Source organism: Dipodomys spectabilis, unplaced genomic scaffold (genome assembly GCF_019054845.1).
Source record: "Dipodomys spectabilis isolate Male_0828 unplaced genomic scaffold, ASM1905484v1 ptg000783l, whole genome shotgun sequence".
Classification (NCBI taxonomy): Eukaryota; Metazoa; Chordata; class Mammalia; order Rodentia; family Heteromyidae; genus Dipodomys; species Dipodomys spectabilis.
In genome coordinates, this window is record NW_024871460.1 from 18,365,259 (window position 1) to 18,387,320 (window position 22,062).

Below are 22,062 nucleotides of genomic sequence, written 5' to 3' on the forward strand. Positions count from 1 at the left end.
GTAGTTTTTTTTTTTTTTTTAAATTTGCCAGTCCTAGAGCTTGATCTCAGGGCTTGGCCACTGTTCCTGAGTTTTTTTTGCTCAAGTCCAGCACTCTATTACTTGAGCCACAGCACCACTTCTGGCTTTTTCTGTGTATGTGGTACTGAGAAATCAAACTGAGGACTTCATGCATGCTATGCAAGCACTCTTCCACTAAGCTACGTTTCCAGCCCTGAACTACTTTTTAATGTAATATTTAGTTCTCATGAAAATTACCTCATTTACAAAAATTCTAAGAAGCTGCCTCTAAAGCTTACATCAGCAGCATAGGCATCTGGAAGCTTTTTTTTCTGGAATCCTTTCAGAATGTAGAATCTGCTATTTCTCTCAACTCTCTAGTGAAAGGAGGAGGAGAGTCTGCATTTTTTTTTTTAAATTGCATTTTATTTATAAACTTAATTTGAGCACTGGCATAAGGTCATAACTCACTAACGATATTAAAGTCATGTAATCATAAATTTTAAAGATGATGTGCTTCTTGTTTTGGTCATCCTGGGTAGACTGTCAGATACTCTTTAGTTTTCAAATGCTTTGATTTCCTTTGTTAGGAACAAGACTCGAATTTGCAATAACTAATTTTGTGTCTTATCCTATTTTTATTATGTTTGAAGATGCAACAACTAGTAAGTATAATGCACTGAATATCTTATTATTCTTTCTTAGGAGAAAATGCTGAGAAGCTCTTACAGTTCAAGCGTTGGTTCTGGTCTATAGTAGAGAAGATGAGCATGACAGAACGACAAGATCTTGTAAGTTAGATTTCACAAAGTTTGTGAAAGGAGGAGATACAGGGTGTGTGTTGCTGGGGGTGGGGGGTTGCTAAGTATATCCTGTACCACTGGGTATCATCCCCAGCCAAGAATATTAAAATTCGGTGTAGGATAGGATTGTGCTTTGAAATATTTGTCATTTTAATTTGGGGTAGGTAAAAGGGCAAAAATAAAACATCTTGTTTATTTTCCTACTGTATTACAACATACAGAACTTTTACTCTTTTTTCTTTTGCACATGAGAAGTATTTTACAGCTTCTGTTTCATGTATCTGAATTGCCAGCCTTCTAGTCTAGCACTTTTGAGCCATTAAATAACAGTTATTTGAAGTTATTTGAACAGTTTATTTGGCAGTTAACCTGATAACTGATGTAAATACTATGTAAATACTAATGTATTTACATTAGTATTTACTATGTAAATACTAATGTAAATACTAATGTAAATACTATGTAAATACTAATACATAGGCTATCTTAGATAAAGGGATCATTTGTGTTCTTTTTTTTTATATATATAATTTGTGTTCTTAATCTGCGTAGTTTATGAATAAGGTTTACATATTCCTCATTACTTGTTTTTTGTTTGTGTGTTTGGCCCTTGTTTTGTTTTTGGTGGGACCAAGGTTCGAACTCTAGACTTTGAGTGGTATTCTTAATGTGTTTTGACTAATGGTAAGCCTTTGCAAAATTTCTCAATACTATTTTGTTATCTGTTCAAAGTCTGCTGTTTCTGTCCTACTTAGTATTAACACCCCCAAGATCCTTACAAATTAGAAAACAAACTTTAATTGCAGTAGAATATTTACTAGTCAGTAAAAAACCTATCTATCCTCAAACACATTCACAGCTATGTCAACTCATTTATTAATCTTGAAAAACAGTCTGTTCCAGAATTTCTTATACAATAATTTTATAGGTTTGGGTTTTTTTTGTTTTGTTTTGTTTTTGGCCAGTCCTGGGGCTTGAACTCAGGGCCTGAGCACTGTCCCTGAGCTTCTTTTGCTCAAGGCTAGCACTCTGCCACTTGAGCCACAGCACCACTTCCAGCTTCTTCTATGTATGTGGTACTGAGCAATCAAACCCAGGGTTTCTTGCATGCTAGGCAAGCACTTGACCACTAAGCCACATTCCCAGCCCTGGAAACTATTTTTCCAAGAGATTATTGGTTGGTGAGGTCTTTGGCCTTGTCAGCTTTTTTCTTCCTTGTGCACCCTCTTTGTTGTGAGAACAAGGAAATATTAAATACTAACTAAGCCAAAATTGTAATTGCTGTATTTCTATTTAGGTTTACTTTTGGACATCAAGCCCTTCATTACCAGCCAGTGAAGAAGGATTTCAACCTATGCCCTCAATCACAATAAGACCACCAGATGACCAACATCTTCCCACTGCAAATACTTGTATTTCTCGCCTTTATGTCCCACTCTACTCCTCTAAACAGATTCTCAAACAGAAATTGCTACTTGCCATTAAAACCAAGAATTTTGGTTTTGTGTAGCCTATAAAAAGTGTGTATTGCTGTGTAATATTCCTAGCTAATTTTGTAGATTTTTTTCCATTTGTCTATAAAGTTTATGGAAGTTAATGCTGTCATATCCCCTGGGTGGTACTTCAATAGAGATTAATTGCAAACATTCCTTGCTTAAAGGCCTGAGAAGCACTAGCAACATTTGGCTATAATTGTTTGCTAGTCAACAACTTCTAGGTCTAACCCCAGCCAAAGATGACAGCAGAAAAACATAATTTACACTGTGATTTATCTTTTTGCTGAGGGGGTGGGAAATGTAAAATGTTCTGAAAATTAACTGCTACCTTTGTGGAAAGTTTCAGCAAAGGTTCTTGTATAGTGGGAATAGGGAATTTCAAAATAAAAAATTAAGTATGTTCTGTGTTTTCATTTAACTTTTTTATGGTGTTTAATTTGTGGTTGGCTGCAATCGTGTATTATGTATGTGGAACTTTTAAAAAGTTCTTAACATTCAGATCTTACAGATGAAATCACTTTTACCTATAAAAACCACTTTTATTGCGGTTTACTTTCAGTGCATTGAGTTCTAGAATATTAAGTGATATCACTGATTTTTTGCATGTAATGTGTTCATTTAAGGGCACTTTTTTGTACATCTGGGGCCAATGCACAGTAGTCACAATCACCTTTTTTTCCCCTTTGTATCCCTATTTCAACGCAGTTAGTCAGGTTACTGCACTTCAGTTCTAACTAGACATTTGTACTAAGCTATTTTCAGTTATGTATACTCAGCCTGGGCACTTTCTGATAACTGTAAAATGTTTTATAAAACCATGATTATTGAAAATACATTTTGGAAAGTTTTAAATGTTCGTGAGCAGCTTAACTACTTTTGTATCTAGCCTTTTTTAAGTACCTTGTTACATTTACTTTTTTAAATAAAGAAATTATAGAAGAAATGTCAAGTAACACTGAGGAAACAATAGTTTTTATTTATATAGTTGTACATTTTTTAAATTAAGGGCAATATACTGATATGGTTATGTGCATAAACATTTTGATTTAAAAACACAGTTTATATACACATGGACTATACTAAACAGAAGAAAAGCAGTCCACATTTTACAGTTAGCAGAGAATCTTGAAGGGTACCTGGCCAGGCCTGGTTTTTTTTTTCTCCCATAAATGGGAGAAGTGAAGTAAGACTGTTACTTGGCATAGAAAAGTTAACTGAAAATGAAATGACAGGTTCTTTTTTGATAATCCACTGCTTATGTCTAGTCCTAGGACTAGGATATCTTGTGGTTTTTAGCAGCTTTCTTCAGTGACATAGAAAGAAACACTTTTTCACTGTTATCACTAAGACTTAGACACTTCACATATAAAAAAATGGGCAAAATCCTCTGGACTGTCCTTGAGTTCCTGTATAAAATCATGTTAGGTACTGTTTTCATGTTCAAAGACATTATGCTTTTATTATATGACTTCCTTTAAAAGACGGACTCTCATGATATTCTCTCAACTTTGTTGACACTAAAAATACTAAACCGAATGGTACTAGTGAAGTTCACTATATTACTTAAAACTTATTCAAGAACACATTGTATTAGATCTGTGTAACTTAGTCAAAGTGAGACATTGATTTGTAGTCTAAATGCTATTTCTAAATAAATGAAATAGTAATTAGATTAAGAACTGAATAGCATCTTGAAAGTTTGAAAGACATAGAACTTAAATATCACTATAACGTTTGTATGCACATCTTAAAATTGATATTAAATAAAAACTAGATATGACTAGGACACTTGAAACCCTAATTGTGAAATTATTTTCAGTAGTTATTGAAAGAATGAAAATATTTAACACAATGTATAAAGTCTTCCCAAATCAAGATTTTGGTTAAAATGCTTTTAGTAGCAATTTGAAAAAAGCAGACTGAGTCTTTTTTAAGTAAAGAATAAAACAGGTCCTAAATGTAAAATAAAGATCATATAAAATAAAGTTCTCTTTTGGCCTTCTTTAGTGATTTATTAAATCTAATATAATTGGAAATTAATTTTAAGATAAGACCAAGAATGAACTTTACTGTGGGCTTTCAAAGTTTTATAGCATCTTTTTTTCCCTCTAAATCATCTGAGTATTCCCTACCACTATAATGGCCTTACTGTTACTGACTTAACTGTTCTTTCAAAAGAATTTCATTGTTTAGTAATTGCCCCCAAATATTAAAGATACAGTTTTTTGTGTGTTTAAAATTAACCAGCCACTTCTCTGCTTAAACTCAAATTGAGATTTTGAGACTGTATGACTCACCTACATGTTTTTTTGATTTAGAAAGCCTTTGGTAGAAGCATGACATCTTCAAAATGTTTTCAATGGCATTTGAATTCAGGGAGCACTTGCTTTTGGTGGTTATGCCATCCAGATAACACTTCTACCTTTATTCAGGGTCTTGTAGGCTCTTTTGTTATTTTTGTTTTGTCTGGACCTGCGTCCATTTATGCTGGAATCCTCCTTGGCTTCCCATGTCACCTGGTTAGGGGACCCATGTGAGCCACTATACTCAACTTGTTGTTGATATAGGCATTGCTGACTTTGCTGTCCTTGAACCTTAATTCTTCTAATCTCTGCCACGTGAGTCACTATGATTATAGGCAGCATCCTAGGTGACTGAAACTTTTTACTCATGAACATAAATCTTCCTGTTGGAAGCTTCCTTAAAGTCATGCAATTCCTACTCAAAATCTGTGGAAAGATATTTTTGGTCATGCAGTTGTGGCAGAAGTGCTTCAGTGGTGATAAAGTATTTTCATCAAAATAAGTAGGCATGAGCACAAATTCCTCAAATATTCCAACTGATTAGTGTTTTTTTTGTTTTAATCTTATCACTGTCCTCAATCACACAGATTAGGTAATTGGCTCAAATTATACAGCAGCAGGTGATAAATTGTTAAGCTTATCTGTAGGCATTCTGGAGTCTGCTTTCCTAGACATTGGGCTATATTCTTTGGTGGAATGTATGATTACATCTAAGTGTGTTGATAGAATAATAAAATTAATATTAAGAGTCTGGGTGCATTATTTTGGAAAGTACAATTTTCTAAAGTCAGCCATGTCACCCACCTTAGTTCAAAGGTCTTAAAATGAAAAGCATATAATGGATATCTGACATTTTTCTTACCTCATAGGTATGAAGGGCTGCTGTAAGATGAGATGTCTTAAGGATAAAACAACTCAATTTCCTGAATCTTTTGTAGACTGCTGCTTTGATTGCTTCTAGATTCTGGAACCTTTAATTGGTAGCTCTGATACAAGTTAGATCTCTTCAGAAAAAGCATCTAGTTAATGCATTTGTATTTGAAGTGCTTCCTTCAATGCTGAAGATGAAATTTGGCAGTTACACTGTTAGTCTAGCAAGCTTTTGGAATAGTTAATGAGCTTTGAGAGTTATGAGTTTGCCTTTAATACATTTTTAAGTGCCTTATGCTCCTTCCTATGTAGCATAAGAGTCGAAGTTTTTCTAATGGACTTGCACTGTATGGCTTACAGAAGTGATGAGTACCTTTATATTGGTTTAGTACCTTTAGGGAACACATACCTGTATTTGTATCATGTTTCCTTAAAAATTCTGCCCATGGGAAAATGAATCCTCTGAACTTCCAAGAAATCGATTGGGGTCAAGAAGAGTGGAAATAAATCAGCCCTAACATTTTTTCTCACTATAGACACCAAAATCCAAGCATAATTAAAGGAGAGGTTTTGATTCCTAGAGGGCTTCATCAGGTCCTTTCTTCAGGCACTAGAAAGCAAAATTCCCATCAAGGAAGGCAGCAAACATCCAAAATCAATAGGATGGAGCCATTTAATGTACAAAAATGATTATACGAAGTCTAAAAATTTGTAAGAAATGAATGAGTTTAATTAACTATCAGGAGCCTTAATCTAAAAGCACCCAAGGCTGACCTTACTTCATTTCATTTAAGTCAGGGACACATGCACTTTAAGAGATGCATATTCAGGGGCTGAGAAGTATAACACCACATGCAAAGTCTCCAGAGTTGATAAGCCTACGGATGTTAAAACTAGTCTGAAAGCATTTAAAAGTATACACATACGTGAATGAGTTTATTTCAAGGTATCAAATACCTAGTACTAGTATAAGTCAAGGGGAAAATTACAGAAAGACTCATTCTTGATGAGTGTTAGGTAATGTTAATTTTGATAAAGTCTTTGGAGTATCTTGAAAAATAAAGCCGGGCGCTGGTGGCTCACGCCTGTAATCCTAGCTACTCAGGAGGCTGAGATCTGAGGATCGCGGTTCAAAGCCAGCCGGGGCAGGAGAGACCGTGAGCCTCATCTCCAATAACCTACCAGAAAACCGGAAGTGGCGCTGTAGCTCAAGTGGTAGAGCGCTCGCCTTGAGCTGAAGAGCTGAGGGACAGCGCCCAGGCCCAGAGTTCAAGCCCCACGATCGACAAAAGAAAAAGAAAACAAGCAGCTGGGCGCTGGTGGCTCACACCTGTAACCCTAGCTACTCAGGAGGCTGCAATCTGAGGATCGCAGTTCAAGTCCGTGAGACTCCTCTCCAATAAAACACCAGAAAACCAATAAAAAACCAGAAAAAGTGGCATTGTGGCTCAAATGGTAGAGTGCTAACCCTTGAGCTGAAGAGCTCAGGGACGGCACCCAGGCCCAGAGTTCAAGCCCCACAACCGAGATAAAAATAGTAATAAAATAATAAAACAAGCAGGATTATCTTGGAATATACAAATAAGGAAGACAGAAACTTGCCAGTATTTTGTGTGTTTGTATTGGGGCTTGAATTTGGGGGATTCTTGCTGTCATTTTGCTGCTCATGAACGGTGTTCTACCACTTAGGCCATGCCTCCAGTCAGGTATTTTGCTGGTTAATTGAAGATGGGATCTTACGGACTTTTCTGCCCAGCCTGGCTTTGAACCACAATCCTTGTCTCAGCCTATTAACTAGGATTACAGAAATGAGAGACACTGTCTGGCATCAATACTGGCTCAAGGCGAGCACTCTACCTATCACTTGAGCCACAGTGCCACTTCCGGTTTCCTGGTGGTTTATTGGAGACAAGAGTATCACAGACTTTTCTGCCCTGGCTGGCTTTGAACCTTGATCCTTGATCTCAGCCTCCTGAGTAACTGGATTACAGGTATGAGCCACTGGTGCCTGGCTCCATACTATCTTTTTTTTTTTTTTTTGTCGGTCGTGGGGCTTGAACTCTGGGCCTGGGCACTGTCCCTCAGCTCTTCAGCTCAAGGCGAGCGCTCTACCACTTGAGCTACAGCGCCACTTCCGGTTTTCTGGTGGTTTATTGGAGATAGGAGTCTCACGGTCTCTCCTGCCCGGGCTGGCTTTGAACCGCGATCCTCAGATCTCAGCCTCCTGAGTAGCTAGGATTACAGGCGTGAGCCACCAGCGCCCGGCTCCATACTATCTTAAAGTACAGCATTTTAAGGTTTAAGTGAAGAAAGAAGTAGGGCTTTTGTTTTTTTTTTTTGTCATTTTCTACTTTTCCTGTGGCCCCCAGAAGAGGGGAATTAACAAGCTCCCTGCTCTCCTATAGCTGTGACTACAAGTATCCCTTAAGCAGCGCCCCCACTTTGGCCATTGCTTGTTTACAATATGACTTATCCAAATGTTCATCCAATATTCAAATTAACCATAAGGCCCCATAGTTGGTAAATTCTTATCTTGGATTTTTAATATTTTTATTATTATTTAAGTAGTTGTGCAAAGAAGTTCCCATTCTACAAAACAGTATATGAATACTAGGTGTCTGACAACATTGTCACCAATCACTCCTAACCCATCCCTTCTCTCACATAAGGCCCTATAGTTGGTACATTCTTTTTTTTTGGGGGGGGGGGGGGGAGTCCAGTCGTGGGGCCTGAACTCTGGGCCTGGGTGCTGTCCCTCAGCTCTTCAGCTCAAGGCTAGCACTCTACCACTTGAGCCACAGCGTCACTTCCAGCTTTTTTCTTTTTGCTTATGTGGTGCTGAGGAATCGAACCCAGGGCCTCAGGCATGCAAGGCAAACGCTCTACCACTGAGCCACCTTCCCATCCCAGTTGGTGCATTCTTATATTGGATTTTTTTGCACTGTTAGGTCTTATGCTCTTCTTTGGCTAGTTTTACTTTACAAGCAGCTTCAGTCAAATTAGAGAAAGCTAAATTTGGGGAACATTTTCCTTTGTGCTTTACAATGTATAGATGCTACATGTCTTTGCTTTTATTTTTCTTTGGTGCTGGTACTGTAGTTTGAACTCAGGGCCTCCCACTCTTGCTGAGATTTTTTTCAGGCTGGCACTTTGCCACTTGAGCCACAGTTCCACTTTTGGCTTTTTGCTAATTAACTGGAGATGAGTCTTATGATTTTTTCTTGGCTGCCTTCAAATTACAATCCTCAGATCTCAGTCTCCTGAGTAGCTAGGATTATAGGTGGGAGCCACCAACACCAGGCCCTAGTAGTTTCTTTATGAAAGGTTAACTCGGCTGGATGCTGGTAGCTTATGCCTATAATTGTAGGTATTCAGGAGACTGAGATCCAAGAATTGTGGTTTGGAGCAGACTGGGCAGAAAAGTCTTGTTTCCAATTAACTAGCAAAAGTGTAGGAAATGGAGCTGTGGCTCAAATGGTACACTGCCATCCCTGAGCACAAAAGCTCAAGGATTATGCGCAGGCCCTGAGTTCAAGCTCCAGTACTCACTCTCTCTCTCCCTTCCCCCCCTCTCTCATACACACACACACACACACACACACACACACAAAGAGGCTCCCTTCTTTTTAGGTTAGATTTTAGAATGAGCCAACAGCCATTTTCAAAGCTTAGAAATAAAATTTCATACTTCAGACAGCAATCCATAAAATAAGTGCAAGTTGTTGAAGTTATGACAAAGTTCCCTTCATATTTCAGCTTCACTCTACTTAAATCTTGAATCTTTTATTTGTGTTGGTGCTAGGGCTTGAACTTACGGCTTGTGCACCAGTCCCTTAGCTTTTTCTGTTCAAGGATAGCTGTAGTACTTGAGCTATAGCTCCATTTCCAGCATTATTTGCTGGTTAATTAGAGAAAGTCTCATGGACTTCCCTGCCTAGACTAGCTTCAAATCCAAATCCTCAGATCTCAGCCTCCTGAGTCACTAGGATCACAGGCATGAGCCACCTGTCCCTTATTTATTTACTTACTCATTTTCTTTCTATTGTAGCTAGCATACTGTGAGAGCATGGTATTGGAAATTTGGTGGGATTATTTTTTGTGATGCCTTCAGCTGCGATAGCAAAAGAGATGGTTTATTGTACATGTGTGACATCTGATCACGACTATGAACAGCACTAGTCCAGAATGTCACAGGTCCAGCGCACACAACCATCAGGGGCTGCTTGGTTATGAGCAAGGTAGGTGTCTCTCGGAGACGGTCTTGGCAAGGGAAGTTCTAGATCCACTGGGAAATTGTAGACAACGATAAGCAGTCCAACAACTCGTATTGGTGTCTTGGCCTCTGGCATTCCGTATTTCTGTTCCTCTGGCCTCAACTGGTACACACGCCGGTTTACTTGGACCTCTGCCTCCTCTTCCTCCTTTTGCACTTGAGCCTGCGCATTTGCTTCTTCCTCCATTTGGCGCTCATGGTGCTGTGGTTTCTAGGAAGATGTTGCTAAGGCCGAGCGTCAATGGAGTTACACAGGATTGTCACCACTGCCCCGCAGTCACCGCTGGCCTTGAACACTAGCAAGAAGACCGGAGACGACTTCTTTTATTAAGCTGGATAAACATGAAATGAGAAACAGCAGTGTCAATCACACAAATAAGTCCTGAAGACCCAACAGTTGGTGCACACAACGTGCGCGTTACTGGCGCAGTGCCGGACACTGTGAAAGCTCAACACGCGCGGCAGCAGCACTTAGAACGATTCCAACGAGCGCACACCACTTCCGAAGCGCTCCCCCGCTCCCGCCCGGCTGCGCGCAGACCTGCCCGCGCCCGCTTCCTCCGTGCCTGGCTGGACACGGGACGCAAGCCCGGCTTTTTCCTCCGTGGTCTCTTCCTGCTGGCTCCCCGCCCCACCCCGTCACCCAGTGGGCCGCCCCGCAACCACTAGCCATCTCTCAGGAGGCGAGAACTAGCGCAGCCTGCCGTGTTCCCGGGCCGCCCGCTGGGGAGCCCCGACCCCGCAGGCCCACACCTGCCGTGGTTAAGTGAGCAGAGCGCGAGGCGCAGCCGCGTCCTCGGAGCTGACCTCCACACCGGAGGCGCGGGGGGGAGCGGCCGAGGAGGGGGCGGGGTCTGCGGGAGGGTGGGCGTGGCCCATCCCGCCCATCAAAAAATACCCCCTCGTGAGTGGGTGGAAGGCGGAGCCAGGGAAGTGAGGTGTGACGTAGACAGGAGGCGGGGCCCCGGCAGAGAGGTGGGCGGGGTGCTACGGAGCTTTTTGGTGGGCAGGAAGGAAGCAGCACCTGCAAGGGACTGGTGTGATGGAGAATTCCTCAGGCTGCAGGTGGGGAGGGTGGACTAGTTCAGTGGAGTGGAACGGGCCGGAAGAGGTCGGTGGGAGCCCGAGGCGGGGCCGGACGAAGTAGGTGGGTCTCTGGCTTGGGTAGGGCCTACTGGAGTGGGCGGATCTCTGGCTTGGGGGCGGGACCTGCCGGATAGGGCGGTCCTTGAGGCGAGGCGGGGAGAACGGAGTGGTCGGGTCCCTGCGGCGGGGGCGGGGCGCGGCGGGGTGGGCGTGTTCTTGAGGCAGAGGGTGGGGCGTGCCAGGCCGCTGAAGAGAGGCTCCCTCAATGGGCAAGCGAGAAAACGGGGCCGGGGCCTGGCCGCGGGGCGGGTCCCTGGAGTTGGGGGCGGGTCGCGCTCCGAGGACCCCTTAGCCACCTAGGCTCGGTCCCAGGTGGAGGAAGCCTGTGGCGCTTCGTTCTCTTTGCTCTGGTAGCTCTGGCGGAGTCTGCGCGATGGGCGACCCGGAAAGGCCGGAAGCGGCCAGACCCGAGCCGGATGAGGTAAATGTTCCCGCGGCTTCATCCTTCGCCCCAGGTCACGCCGGGCCTTTAGATGGCCCGCGGCGGCGGGGACCCGCCAGGCGCTGGACTTCCGTTGGATGTGGTGTTCGTCGCGGACACAGACCGGGCGCAGGCCTGCAGCGCCGTTGCGGCACCCGGGCGTCGTGGTTGCTGCCCCGGCGGGCCGCTCGGGGAGGGCAGCGGCACGAGCGGCCTGCCGCCCCCAGGAGCCGCCCCACGCGCCCCGGACACTGTGGGGAGACTGAGGCAAGCAGAGAGGACTGTGACAGAGCTAGGGGAGAAAGGCATTGACACAGGTGGGTGGGGTGGCGCTGACAGGTGGAAGGACTTAGGGGCCAGTGTTGCTCACCCAGGCTACTTAGCTGAGCCTTGGGGTGTCCGTTTCTTTACTGAACTCGGCGGAAGTGATACCTCCCTCTGGAGAAGGCAGGTGCTTTATGCAAAGTACCACCTACGTGCTAGTGCTCTTTTTTTTTCTCTCTCCTCTGTGCTAACAAAAGTAAGAGTAAACGATCTGTAGGGTTACCTGGTGGTTTAAATTGTTGCGCCAAGATTTTCACACTCTTGTTACTTTGCAAACCATTTTTTTTTTTTTTTCGGTTCCGGTCGTGGGGCCTGAACTCTGGGCCTGAGCGCTGTCCCTCAGCTCTTCAGCTCAAGGCAAGCACTCTACCACTTGAGCCACAGCGCCACTTCCGGCTTTTTTTCTTTTTGCTTATGTGGTGCTGAGGAATTGAACCCAGGGCCTCATGCATGCAAGGCAAGCGCTCTACCACTGAGCCACCTTCCCAGCCTCCCTCCATTTCTTTATAGAGTTGTAGATTACAGATATATTTTAGTTTATTTTGATTTTGAAACCATAAACTGATAAATAGTAATCAGTCAAGCGTAAATATCCCTCAAACTTTTCTTCCTCTTGAAACATACATTTAGTACCAGTTTCCCCATAAGGGAAAATTCAGACTTTTCTGTTTTGCTAATGGCACCTGGAAGCTAACTTTTTAATTGTTCCAGTCTCAAAGCTAAGACACAAAGGCAGGTGCACAATTTTAGATCTAGGATGCATTTTAATGAACATCTATCTTAGTTCAGAAGTTCTGAATGTAAGGATGCCTTAACCCTCTTGTTTTTGTGGATTTGATGGTACAGCTTGGGCCATCTGCATGGGAACCGTCTGGACTACTATGTAAACGAAAAAAAGTAAAATACTAGCCCATACCCCAGACCTAATGAATCAAATTCTTGGGATAGATCTGAAACTACACCTAAGCACGTTGGGAGATCATAGTACACTGATTTTTTTTTTTTTTTATTGTAAAGCTACTATACAGAGGGTTACAGTTACATGAGTGAGGTTATGAGTACACTTCCTCTTGAACATTGTTACCCCTCCATTGTTTTCCCCCTACCATCCCCTCCCTCCCTCCCTTCCCCGAGGTTCTTTTTTTTTTTTTTTTTTTGATTGTGATTAAATGATTACATAATTTCAAAGTCACAAGTTCATTCTAACTTCCCTGGAGCAAATTGTCTACCACAGTCTGTAATAAATAACAGAGTACACTGATTTTTAAGAAGCATTACCTTAAAGAAAAGGGCTCTTAAAGGGCTTGAAGGGAGTTTATGAATCTCCCAAGGGTATATATTGGTTTTGTATGCCCAGGTAGGAATATATGGTGTAAAGGGTCTGTAGTTTCTCAAGGTTGGAAGTGCTGCTGTGGCTCAAGTGGTAGAGCGCTAGCCTTGAAGAGCTGAGGGACAATGCCCAGGCCCAGGATTCAAGTCCCACAACTGACAAAAAAAAAAAAAAAAAAAAAAAGAAAGGAAAGGTTTTCAGGGTGAGAAAGTTCAGGCCAGAAACCATTAAATGACATGCCCAAGCCTCAGAGGTAGGTCTAGATGTAAAGCCACATTCTTGGGTATTCCATCTGCTTTGTCAGAGTTGGTGGGAGTTGGAAGAATGAAAAATGATACCCATAAATAGTCTACAAATATGACAGCATGTATATGTTCTAGAAGATAAATTGATGAGGCAAACACTTGGAAGTACTGGGTGGAATTAGAGTATGGTTGGGAAGAAGAGACATGTAGAATGTCACTCTAAATCAGGGTACTCTGTTTACTTGAGCCTTTTGACCTAGATTTTTGTCCTGGCATGCCTGGACACCACTTCAGACTAAATGACCAGGAACTAAGGGGATAAAAAATAGAAGCACGGGGCTGGGAAGGTGGCTCAGTGGTAGAGCGCTTGCCTTGCATGCATGAGGCCCTGGGTTCGATTCCTCAGCACCACATAAGCAAAAAGAAAAAAAAAGCCAGAAGTGGCACTGTGGCTCAAGTGGTAGAGTGCTAGCCTTGAGCTGAAGAGCTGAAGGACAGCGCCCAGGCCCAGAGTTCAGGCCCCACAACCGGACCCCCCCCCCCAAAAAAAAAAAATTGATGAACTACTTTGGAAAAGACAATGGAATATTGGTTAGTAGAGTGCCTACTACTCAGCTGTGTGTCTGATTCTCATCATTTCACACTTGTGTAAGGACAATTTAGCTGTTGTTATAACTCCCGTTTTACATATTGCATAATCCTATTTACCACTGCCAAATCAATTTTCCATTAAATTGGTGCTTTAGTGTCATTTCCCCCCAATAAAACTCCCCAAAAGGTTTCAATTTTCACCCAAAGTGGCCAACTCTACAGATTGGAAATCTTGTTGAAACATTTTTAATGCTAATTTCCATATCTTAATTCATGTTTTCATTTCCATTTCTGAAACAAAAATGTAGTATTTCTCATTTATCCTATACATGGATATTTTATTTTCTAATGCTATCTCTATTCATGTTAATTCCTACCCAGAAACCCTCCATAATTATCTATAGGAATAATTTGCAAAATGTATCCCAAAATGAATGCCAGAATCAGGAGGTTGAGAAGGTCAAGAGAGTTGGAGCCTCTAGGACTCCCAACCGTTTGAATCCTTTGGCTCCACAAAATTAACTCCCAGCCTCTTAGCCTGATTGACATACACAATCTGCATCTTTTATGGATTTTTGTCTGTCTCCTGACTGAATTAGGATATTAATAGTAGCTTTAAAAAAATCCCACCCTACTGATTTAAGAAATAATTATTGGTACAATTAGTTTATTAAAAAAATTTCAAACACTGGCACTGGGTGACTATACAAAATAAGAGGTAGGTAGAAGGTACTTCGGAGCATAATTGAGCAAACCAGGCAAAAACATTTGTTTCTCACATTTAATGTGTAACAGAACTTGACTGCTACTCTCATAAGCCCATGTAACAAGTTCAAAGTCTTTATAAAGTCAGCTCAGTCGATAAAAATTATAATGAAGCCAGGCATTCGTGGCTTGTTCCCATCTGTATCCTAGCTACTCAGGAGGCTGAGATCTGAGGATCACTGTTTGAAGCCATCCTGGGCAAGAAAGTTCATGAAACTCCTATCTCCATTTAACCACCAAAAAAGTACTAGCCTCGAAAAAAAAAAGCTCAAGGACAGAACTTACGCCCAGGACTTGTATGTGTGCACATGCGCGCGCACACACACAGACATAATGATCCTTGATTATACCTGTAATCCTACCTACTCAGGAGGCTTAATATCTAAGGCTTATGGTTCAAAGCCATCCTGTGCAGAAAAGTCTGTGTGAGACTCTTATCTCCAGTTAACCACCAAAAAGAAATGGAAGTGTGGCTCAATTGATAGCTCAAACTTGAGCAAAAAAGGCAAGCAAGAGTTCAAGGCCCTTGTACTGGTAGATACATATAAAAAGAAGGGATTTAGTTTTTAGATGCCAAATCGACTGCTGAAAATATAATACATAGCATAGTGGTGATGGAGATCCTATTAGTGGTTGCTAAGGAATAGATGTGATCATCTAGAAGAACCTATACAATATGTAAGACAGCTGAGAATGCAGCTGACAATTCAGGGAAGAAGGGGAGCCAAATGGGATGAAAACAGACTGAGATGGATTCAGGACAAACAAAAGCAAGAGCAGAAGTGATCTGATTTGGTGAAATGATGTGATCCTTGCACTCTAGAGGCTGAGGCAGAAGAATAGCGAGTTCGGGGGCTGGGAAGGTGGCTCAGTGGTAGAGTGCTTGCCTCACATGCATGAGGCCCTGGGTTCGATTCCTCAGCACCACATAAACAGAAAAAGCTGCAAGTGGCGCTGTGGCAGAAGTGGTAGAGTACTGCCTTGAGCTGAAGAGCTTGAGGGACAGCGCCTAGACCCAGGGTTCAAGCCCCACAACAGACCAAATAAAAAAAGAGTGAGTTCAGGGCCAGCCCGGGCTATAAATCAAGATCCTATCTCAAAGAACAACACCAAGAAGCATACGTTCTTGTAAAGTATGGATTCTTTTTATTTTTTAGTTAAATTATAAGTATACATTAGTTGTACCAGAGGGCTTGACATAGTGACATTTTCATTCATACATATGATGTATCTGGATCCAATTTATCCCCTTCTATTATTCTCTCTTATCCCATTCCTCTTTAAAACAATTTGGGCAGGTTTTATTATCCTATCTTAATTCATGCAAATAAACTACCTATTGTTATTCATCTTCATTAATGTCAAGTCTTTATACTCTATTACTAAAATAATGAATTCAGTTTTGTGATGCTCAATATGCAGCTGAAAATATAACACTGTGGCACAGGAGTGATGGAGATTCCATTAGTGATTGTTAAGAGATGGATGTGATTATCCCCAAGCCTGTTTTATAAGCTACAGGTTCTTAGGGGGAACCTGGAGAGCCCTGCATTTACCTCCTCAAATTATATTAGAATAAACATCATGAAGTAAGTGCTACATCAGCTCTAGCTTGGTTCAAAGGTTTGTGATGATTAACCTCCTGTTCCCTAGTTTCTTTTCTCAATTCATATTTTATCAAGATATAAGAAGAATGTATACGGCTGGGAAGATAGATAAGTGGTAGAGCACTTGCCTTGTATGCCTGAGGCCCTGGGTTCGATTCCCCAGGACCACATAAGCAAAAAGGAAAAAAAAGCTGGAAGTGGCGCTGTGGCTCAAGTGGTAGAGCGCTAGCCTTGAGCTGAAGAGCTGAGGGACAGCGCCCAGGCCCAGAGTTCAGGCCCACGACCAGACCACCAAAAAATAAAAAAAGAATGTATATACAAAATGTGACTTTCACCCCAGCCTGAAGGCACTATTCAGCAGTTTTCTAGATCCTGACACATACTTACCAGCTGACTTGTTGCCACTGGATTACTGCTTATGTTTTCCTTCTTCACTTTCCTGCCCCAGTATGCTCCATATAGCAAATAGGGTGTGGTAGAGATTTCTAGCCCTGAAATACATACCTGTGCACTGGTAATTTAATACAAACTCAAAAAAACAATGAAGAGTAGTATCAAAATGCTATGAAAGCATGATCTAGAGGGGTTAAAAGAAGAGCATTGTAGATCAAGGAAGGTTTGAAATATTTGTTGACCATAGACCTCTACCCTTTCACCCTTTCAATTAGATTCCAGTTTTCTAATCTACACACACACTTTTTTTTCTTTTGTCAGTCATGGGGCTTGAACTCTGGGCCTGGATGCTGTCCCTCAGCTTTTCAGCTCAACAAAAACGCTCTACCACTTGAGCCGCAGCACTTCTTCCTGGTTTATTGGAGATAAGAGTCTCACAGACTTTCCTGCCCAGGCTGGCTTTGAATGTCATCGTCAGAGCAGCTCCTCCTGAGCAGCTAGGATTATAGGCATGAGCCACCAGCACACAGTTACACACACATTTTTAAAATTTCATTCTTTTTTTTTTTTTTTTTTTGGTTGGTTGTGGGGCTTGAACTCTAGGCCTGAGTGCTTGTCCCTGAGTTCTTCAGCTCAAGGCTAGCGCTCTACCACTTTGAGCCACAGCACCACTTCCACACACATTTTTTTAAAAGACCGTGCTTTGCTTATATAGCAAAAATTAGCCTAAGGTTAGCCCAAGCTAACCTTGAACTCACAATCTTCTGCCTCCTGCTCCTCAATTGCTGGAATTATGGGCGTGAACTCCCATACTTGGCTGAATATCTAATCTTTAAAATCTTTCCAACTCTTCTCTCAGTATTTTTTTTCTCATTATTTCAAGATACTTTATTGTCAAAACAAGTCCCAACACTAATCTCTCAGTATTTCATGAGTGAATGATCCTTCAGGTTCCTTTAGGGAAGTTACGGAAGATCATGGTTGCTCAAATAATGGTTAAAATAATTCTTTGGATAGAGGAACAGCCTTTAAAAAGACAACCTGAAACATCGAATAGTCAATAATTTAAAAGCATATAGCATCTAAGAATGTTCAAAGTACTTTTACTTATATTAGTTCCTCTGATCTTTGTAGTTGTCATTTGAAATAAATACAGTATTAATTTGGCTGGGAACATGACTATATGCCCCTATAAGTAAAAATAATTTATGCTATACAGAACACACACACACACACACACACACACACACACACACACACACACACGAGTTAAGTTGAACAAAGGTGATAAATTGTTAAGTTTTCAGGTAAGTTTTTATTTATTTATTTATTTTTGGTCTTGGGGCCTGAACTCTGGGCCTGGGAACTGTCCCTCAGCTCTTCAGCTCAAGGCTAGCGCTCTACCACTTGAGCCACAGCGCCACTTCCGGCTTTTTTTCTTTTTGCCTATGTGGTGCTGAGGAATCGAACCCAGGGCCTCATGCATGCAAGGCAAGCGCTCTACCACTGAGCTACCTTCCCAGCCCCTCAGATAAGTTTTAAGATGAAACCATTTAGAAACTAGCTTTTAACAGTGTCATAATCATATCAATATTCTATATTAAGTGTACTTGAGGGGATATTTTATCCACAAACCTAGAAATGAATCCACAATGACTTTTACGTCTTTAGCTTTGTACTTAGATTCTCAGAAGCAACAATAAGTATAATAATTTTTGCATTTTTGCCATCAGGTAAGTTATTACTGTTTGTATGTATATGTGTGTATACTGATCCTAGGGCTTGAAGTCAGAGCCTGGGCATTGTCCCTGAGTGTTTGTGCTCAAGGCTAGTACTTTACCACTTGAGCCATAACCCCACTTTTGACTTTTTGGTGGTTAGCTGGAGATAAAAATATCACAGACTGGGGGTAGGGGGAATGGAGGAGTGGCAGGGAGGTGTGGGGGGTGGAGAGGGGAAGGGATGGTATGGGGAAACAAAGGAGGAGGCAACAGTGCTTGGTAAGAAATGTACTCACTATCAGGGCTGGGAAGGTGGCTCAGTGGTAGAGTGCTTGCCTTGCATGCATGAGGCCCTGGGTTCGATTCCTCAGCACCACATAAACAGAAAAAGCCTGAAGTGGCGCTGTGGCTCAAGCAGTAGAGTGCTAGCTTGAGCTGAAGAGCTGAGGGACAGCACCTAGGCCCAGAGTTCAGGTCCATGACCGGCAAAAAAGAAAAAAAAAAGAAAAAGAAAAAAATGTACTCACTATCTTGCCCATGTAATTGTAACCCCTCTGGTATTTTATAAATATATTTATATATCACAGACTTCCTGAGCAGGCCAGAATGGTGATCCTCAGATCTCAGCTTCTTAAGTAGGTAAGAGTACAGGCATGAGCCATTGGTGCCCAGCTTGAGGTAGGTATTATTTTGCAGTTGCAGAAATTGAGTGAGGCTCAGAGAAATTAACCAGTTTCCCACAGTCATGTAGCTGACCAAGCACTGTCAGCCAGCTACCAGATACCTGGAAGGATTCTCCACAGGCACCTTATGCTAGCTTCCTAACTGTATATTTACATATGAATGCAAAAGAAATATCTGCATGAAAGTGATATTTGTACTTTTTTTTTAAGAGGTTATCTTCAGATACCAATGAAAGTGCAGTGAAGTCAAATGAAGAACCACTTCTAAGAAAGAGTTCCCGCCGGTTTGTCATTTTTCCAATCCAGTACCCTGATATTTGGAAAATGTATAAACAAGCTCAGGCATCCTTCTGGACAGCAGAAGAGGTATGTACTGGCATGGTTTTCCACCAGCGCTCATGTTCTGTGGTGCAGTGTTCACTTCTTGCATCACACAAACTTGAAATATTTTGACTTGTAAAATGCATAGAATAATGCTGGGTACAAGTGACTGACACTTGTAATCTTAGCTACTTAGTAGCTGAGATCTGGTGGAGGTTTCAAGCTAGCCTGGGCATATATAACTTGAGACACTTTTACCTCCAATTAACCAGCAAAAAGGTAGAAGTAAAGGTGTGGTGGAGTGCTAGCCTTGAGCAAAAAAGCTAAGCAAGGTTTAAGCCCTAGTAGCAACACAACACTCAAAAGATAAATTGTATAAGGTAAGTAGTGTAAGATAAGATTTGAAATGATTGAGACTACAGAGATTTCCATTGTTTTGGTTGGGTCTGTTGTCTGTAAACAAGTATCTCACTATTAAAAAATGGCAACTTATTTTACTCCCTTTTTATTTATTTGTTTGTTTTAATTATTTTTTGGGGGAGGGGGGTCGGTTGTGGGGCTTGAACTCTGGGCCTGGGAGCTATACCTCAGCTCTTCAGCTCAAGGTAAGCACTCTACCACTTGAGCCACAGCACCACTTTTTGTTTTCTGGTGGTTAATTGAAGATAAGAATCTCATGGAGGGGCTGGGAAGGTGGCTCAGTGGTAGAACGCTTGCCTTGCATGCCTGAGGCCCTGGGTTCGATTCCTCAGCACCACATAAGCAAAATGAAAAAAGCCGGAAGTGGCACTATGGCTCAAGTGGTAGAGCGCTAGCCTTGAGCTGAAGAGCTGAGGGACAGCGCCCAGGCCCAGAGTTCAGGCCCCACGACCGGACCCAAAAAAAAAAAAAAGAATCTTATGGAGTTTCCTGCCTGGGCTGGTTTGGAACTGTGATACTGGGATCTCAGCTTCCTAAGTAGGTAGGATTACAGGAATGAGCCACTGGTGACTGGCTTATGTATTTTTTTTTCTTTCATATATATGTTTTATTGTAAAAATACTGTACAGAGGGATTACAGTTACATGAGTAGGGTAATGAGTACATTTCCCATTGAGCATTGTTACTGTTAGGTTTTTAAAAAGAGGTAGCCGTGTAAGAACAGCACCACACATGTGGTATTCAGGTAAGGGGTAGTTTTATTCATCGTTCAGGCTGGCACCAGGCCATCTTGGTCCTCCACACGGTGGGGAAAGGCCTGGGAAAGAGAGAACTGGGAAAGAGAGAGAACTGGGGGAAAGAGCTAAGAGAAAGCTAGAAAAGAGAGAAAATAGCTAGAGAAGAGAAGAGCTAGAGAAGAGCTAGAAAAGAGCTAGAAAAGAGAGCATCTGGGAAAGGTGGGAAAGAGAGAGCTAGGAAAGAGAAGAGAGCTGGGAAAGAGAAGAGAAGGAAAGAGCTGAGAAAGAGCTAGAAAAGAGCAGAGAGAGGGCATCTGGGCCTGGGCTAGGCCTTATCTAGGGTATGGTAGAAGGAGAAAGGTGTGGCCACATCAAATTCAGATGTGACCTCAGTGGATGCAGATGTGACCTCTTCCAGGTGTCCCAGTTGCCTAGGTAACGCAGGTACTGGGTGGAGACTTTGCTGTGAGGAGGGTGGGGTCTGCTAGCCATCCAGAAGCGGACCTTATAGTTACCTCCTCCTTTGTTTTTCCCCTATCATCCCTTCCCTCCTTCCCTCCCCAACTCCTCCCTCCCCAACCCCTCCCACCCAAAATTGTAAAGTTTGTTTTCAACTTAGTGTCTTGTACATCTCACTGTTACAATGGGTCAACCTGTATCCTTATTTAAGCATTTTATTATATCTCTTTGCCTTCCCAAATTATAAAAATGTATATACAAGATGCAAGACACCGGAATCAGATACAGTGAAAATGGGTTATACTGTGGGGGAAGAACATACAAAAGAAACAAAAGAATCACATAGTACATTATAAGTACATTAAAAACAATAGAAGGAAGAAAAAAAACCACTTGAGGTTCATTTCACTTATCATCTTATATGGTCATATGTACATAGCTTTTGACCTTTTCTGCTTGTCCTAGACATGTACTAGTTATTACAAATCAGGAAAACCATGGGACCTATGTTTCTTTGGGCCTGGCTTACTTCACTTAGTATAATTTTTTCCAAGTCTTTCCATTTCCTAACAAATGGGGCGATATTGTTCTTTTTGATGGAGGCATAGAATTCATATATATATATATATATATATATATATATATATATATATATATATATATATATAATTTTCTTTTATTTTTATTTTTTTGCTGGTTGTGGGGCCTGAACTCCGGGCCAGGGTGCTGTCCCTCAGCTCTTCAGCTCAAGGCTAGCACTCTACCATTTGAGGCAAGTACTGCTGCTGGCTTTTTCTGTTTATGTGGTGCCAAGGAATCGAACCCAGGGCCTCACGCATGCAAGACAAGCACTCTACCACTGAGCCACCTTCCCAGCCCCAAACCACATTTTCTTGATCCATTCATCTACTGAGGGGCATCTGGGTTGGTTCCATAGCTATGGTGAATAATGCTGTGATAAACATAGTTGTGCCGGTAGCTTTAGTATGGCCTTGTTTGTGATCATTTGGGTAAATGCCCAAAAGTATGATTGCTGGGTCATAGGGGAGCTCTCTATAGAGTCTTTTGAGGAACCTCCATACTACTTTCCAAAGTGTTTGAACAAGTTTACACTCCCACCAACAATGCAGTAGGGTTCCCTTTTGGCCACATCC

At 41.9% G+C, this 22,062-nt stretch overlaps 2 protein-coding genes across 7 annotated transcripts in view; both read left to right on the forward strand.

Moving 5' to 3' along the window:
• The window catches only part of Ubr5 (ubiquitin protein ligase E3 component n-recognin 5), a 123,520-nt gene extending 120,803 nt beyond the window's left edge, over window positions 1–2,717 (forward strand). For all 3 annotated transcript variants that reach the window (XM_042672947.1, XM_042672946.1, XM_042672948.1), the window contains exons 58-59: window positions 706–791; window positions 2,101–2,717. In XM_042672947.1, the coding sequence (XP_042528881.1) occupies window positions 706–791; window positions 2,101–2,313 (299 nt within the window). In that variant the 3' untranslated portion in view covers window positions 2,314–2,717. The remainder of the gene's footprint in view (window positions 1–705; window positions 792–2,100) is intronic.
• An 8,094-nt stretch (window positions 2,718–10,811) lies between these two features.
• Window positions 10,812–22,062, forward strand: part of Rrm2b (ribonucleotide reductase regulatory TP53 inducible subunit M2B) — a 30,995-nt gene continuing 19,744 nt past the window's right edge. Inside the window, exons 1-2 of one of the 4 annotated variants that reach the window (XM_042672951.1) lie at window positions 10,812–10,892; window positions 19,182–19,337. In XM_042672951.1, the coding sequence (XP_042528885.1) occupies window positions 19,296–19,337 (42 nt within the window). In that variant the 5' untranslated portion in view covers window positions 10,812–10,892; window positions 19,182–19,295. Of the gene's footprint in view, window positions 10,893–11,089; window positions 11,313–11,504; window positions 11,630–19,181; window positions 19,338–22,062 lie in introns of those variants that run through there. The other 3 variants (XM_042672950.1, XM_042672949.1, XM_042672952.1) reach the window with 3 other exon arrangements.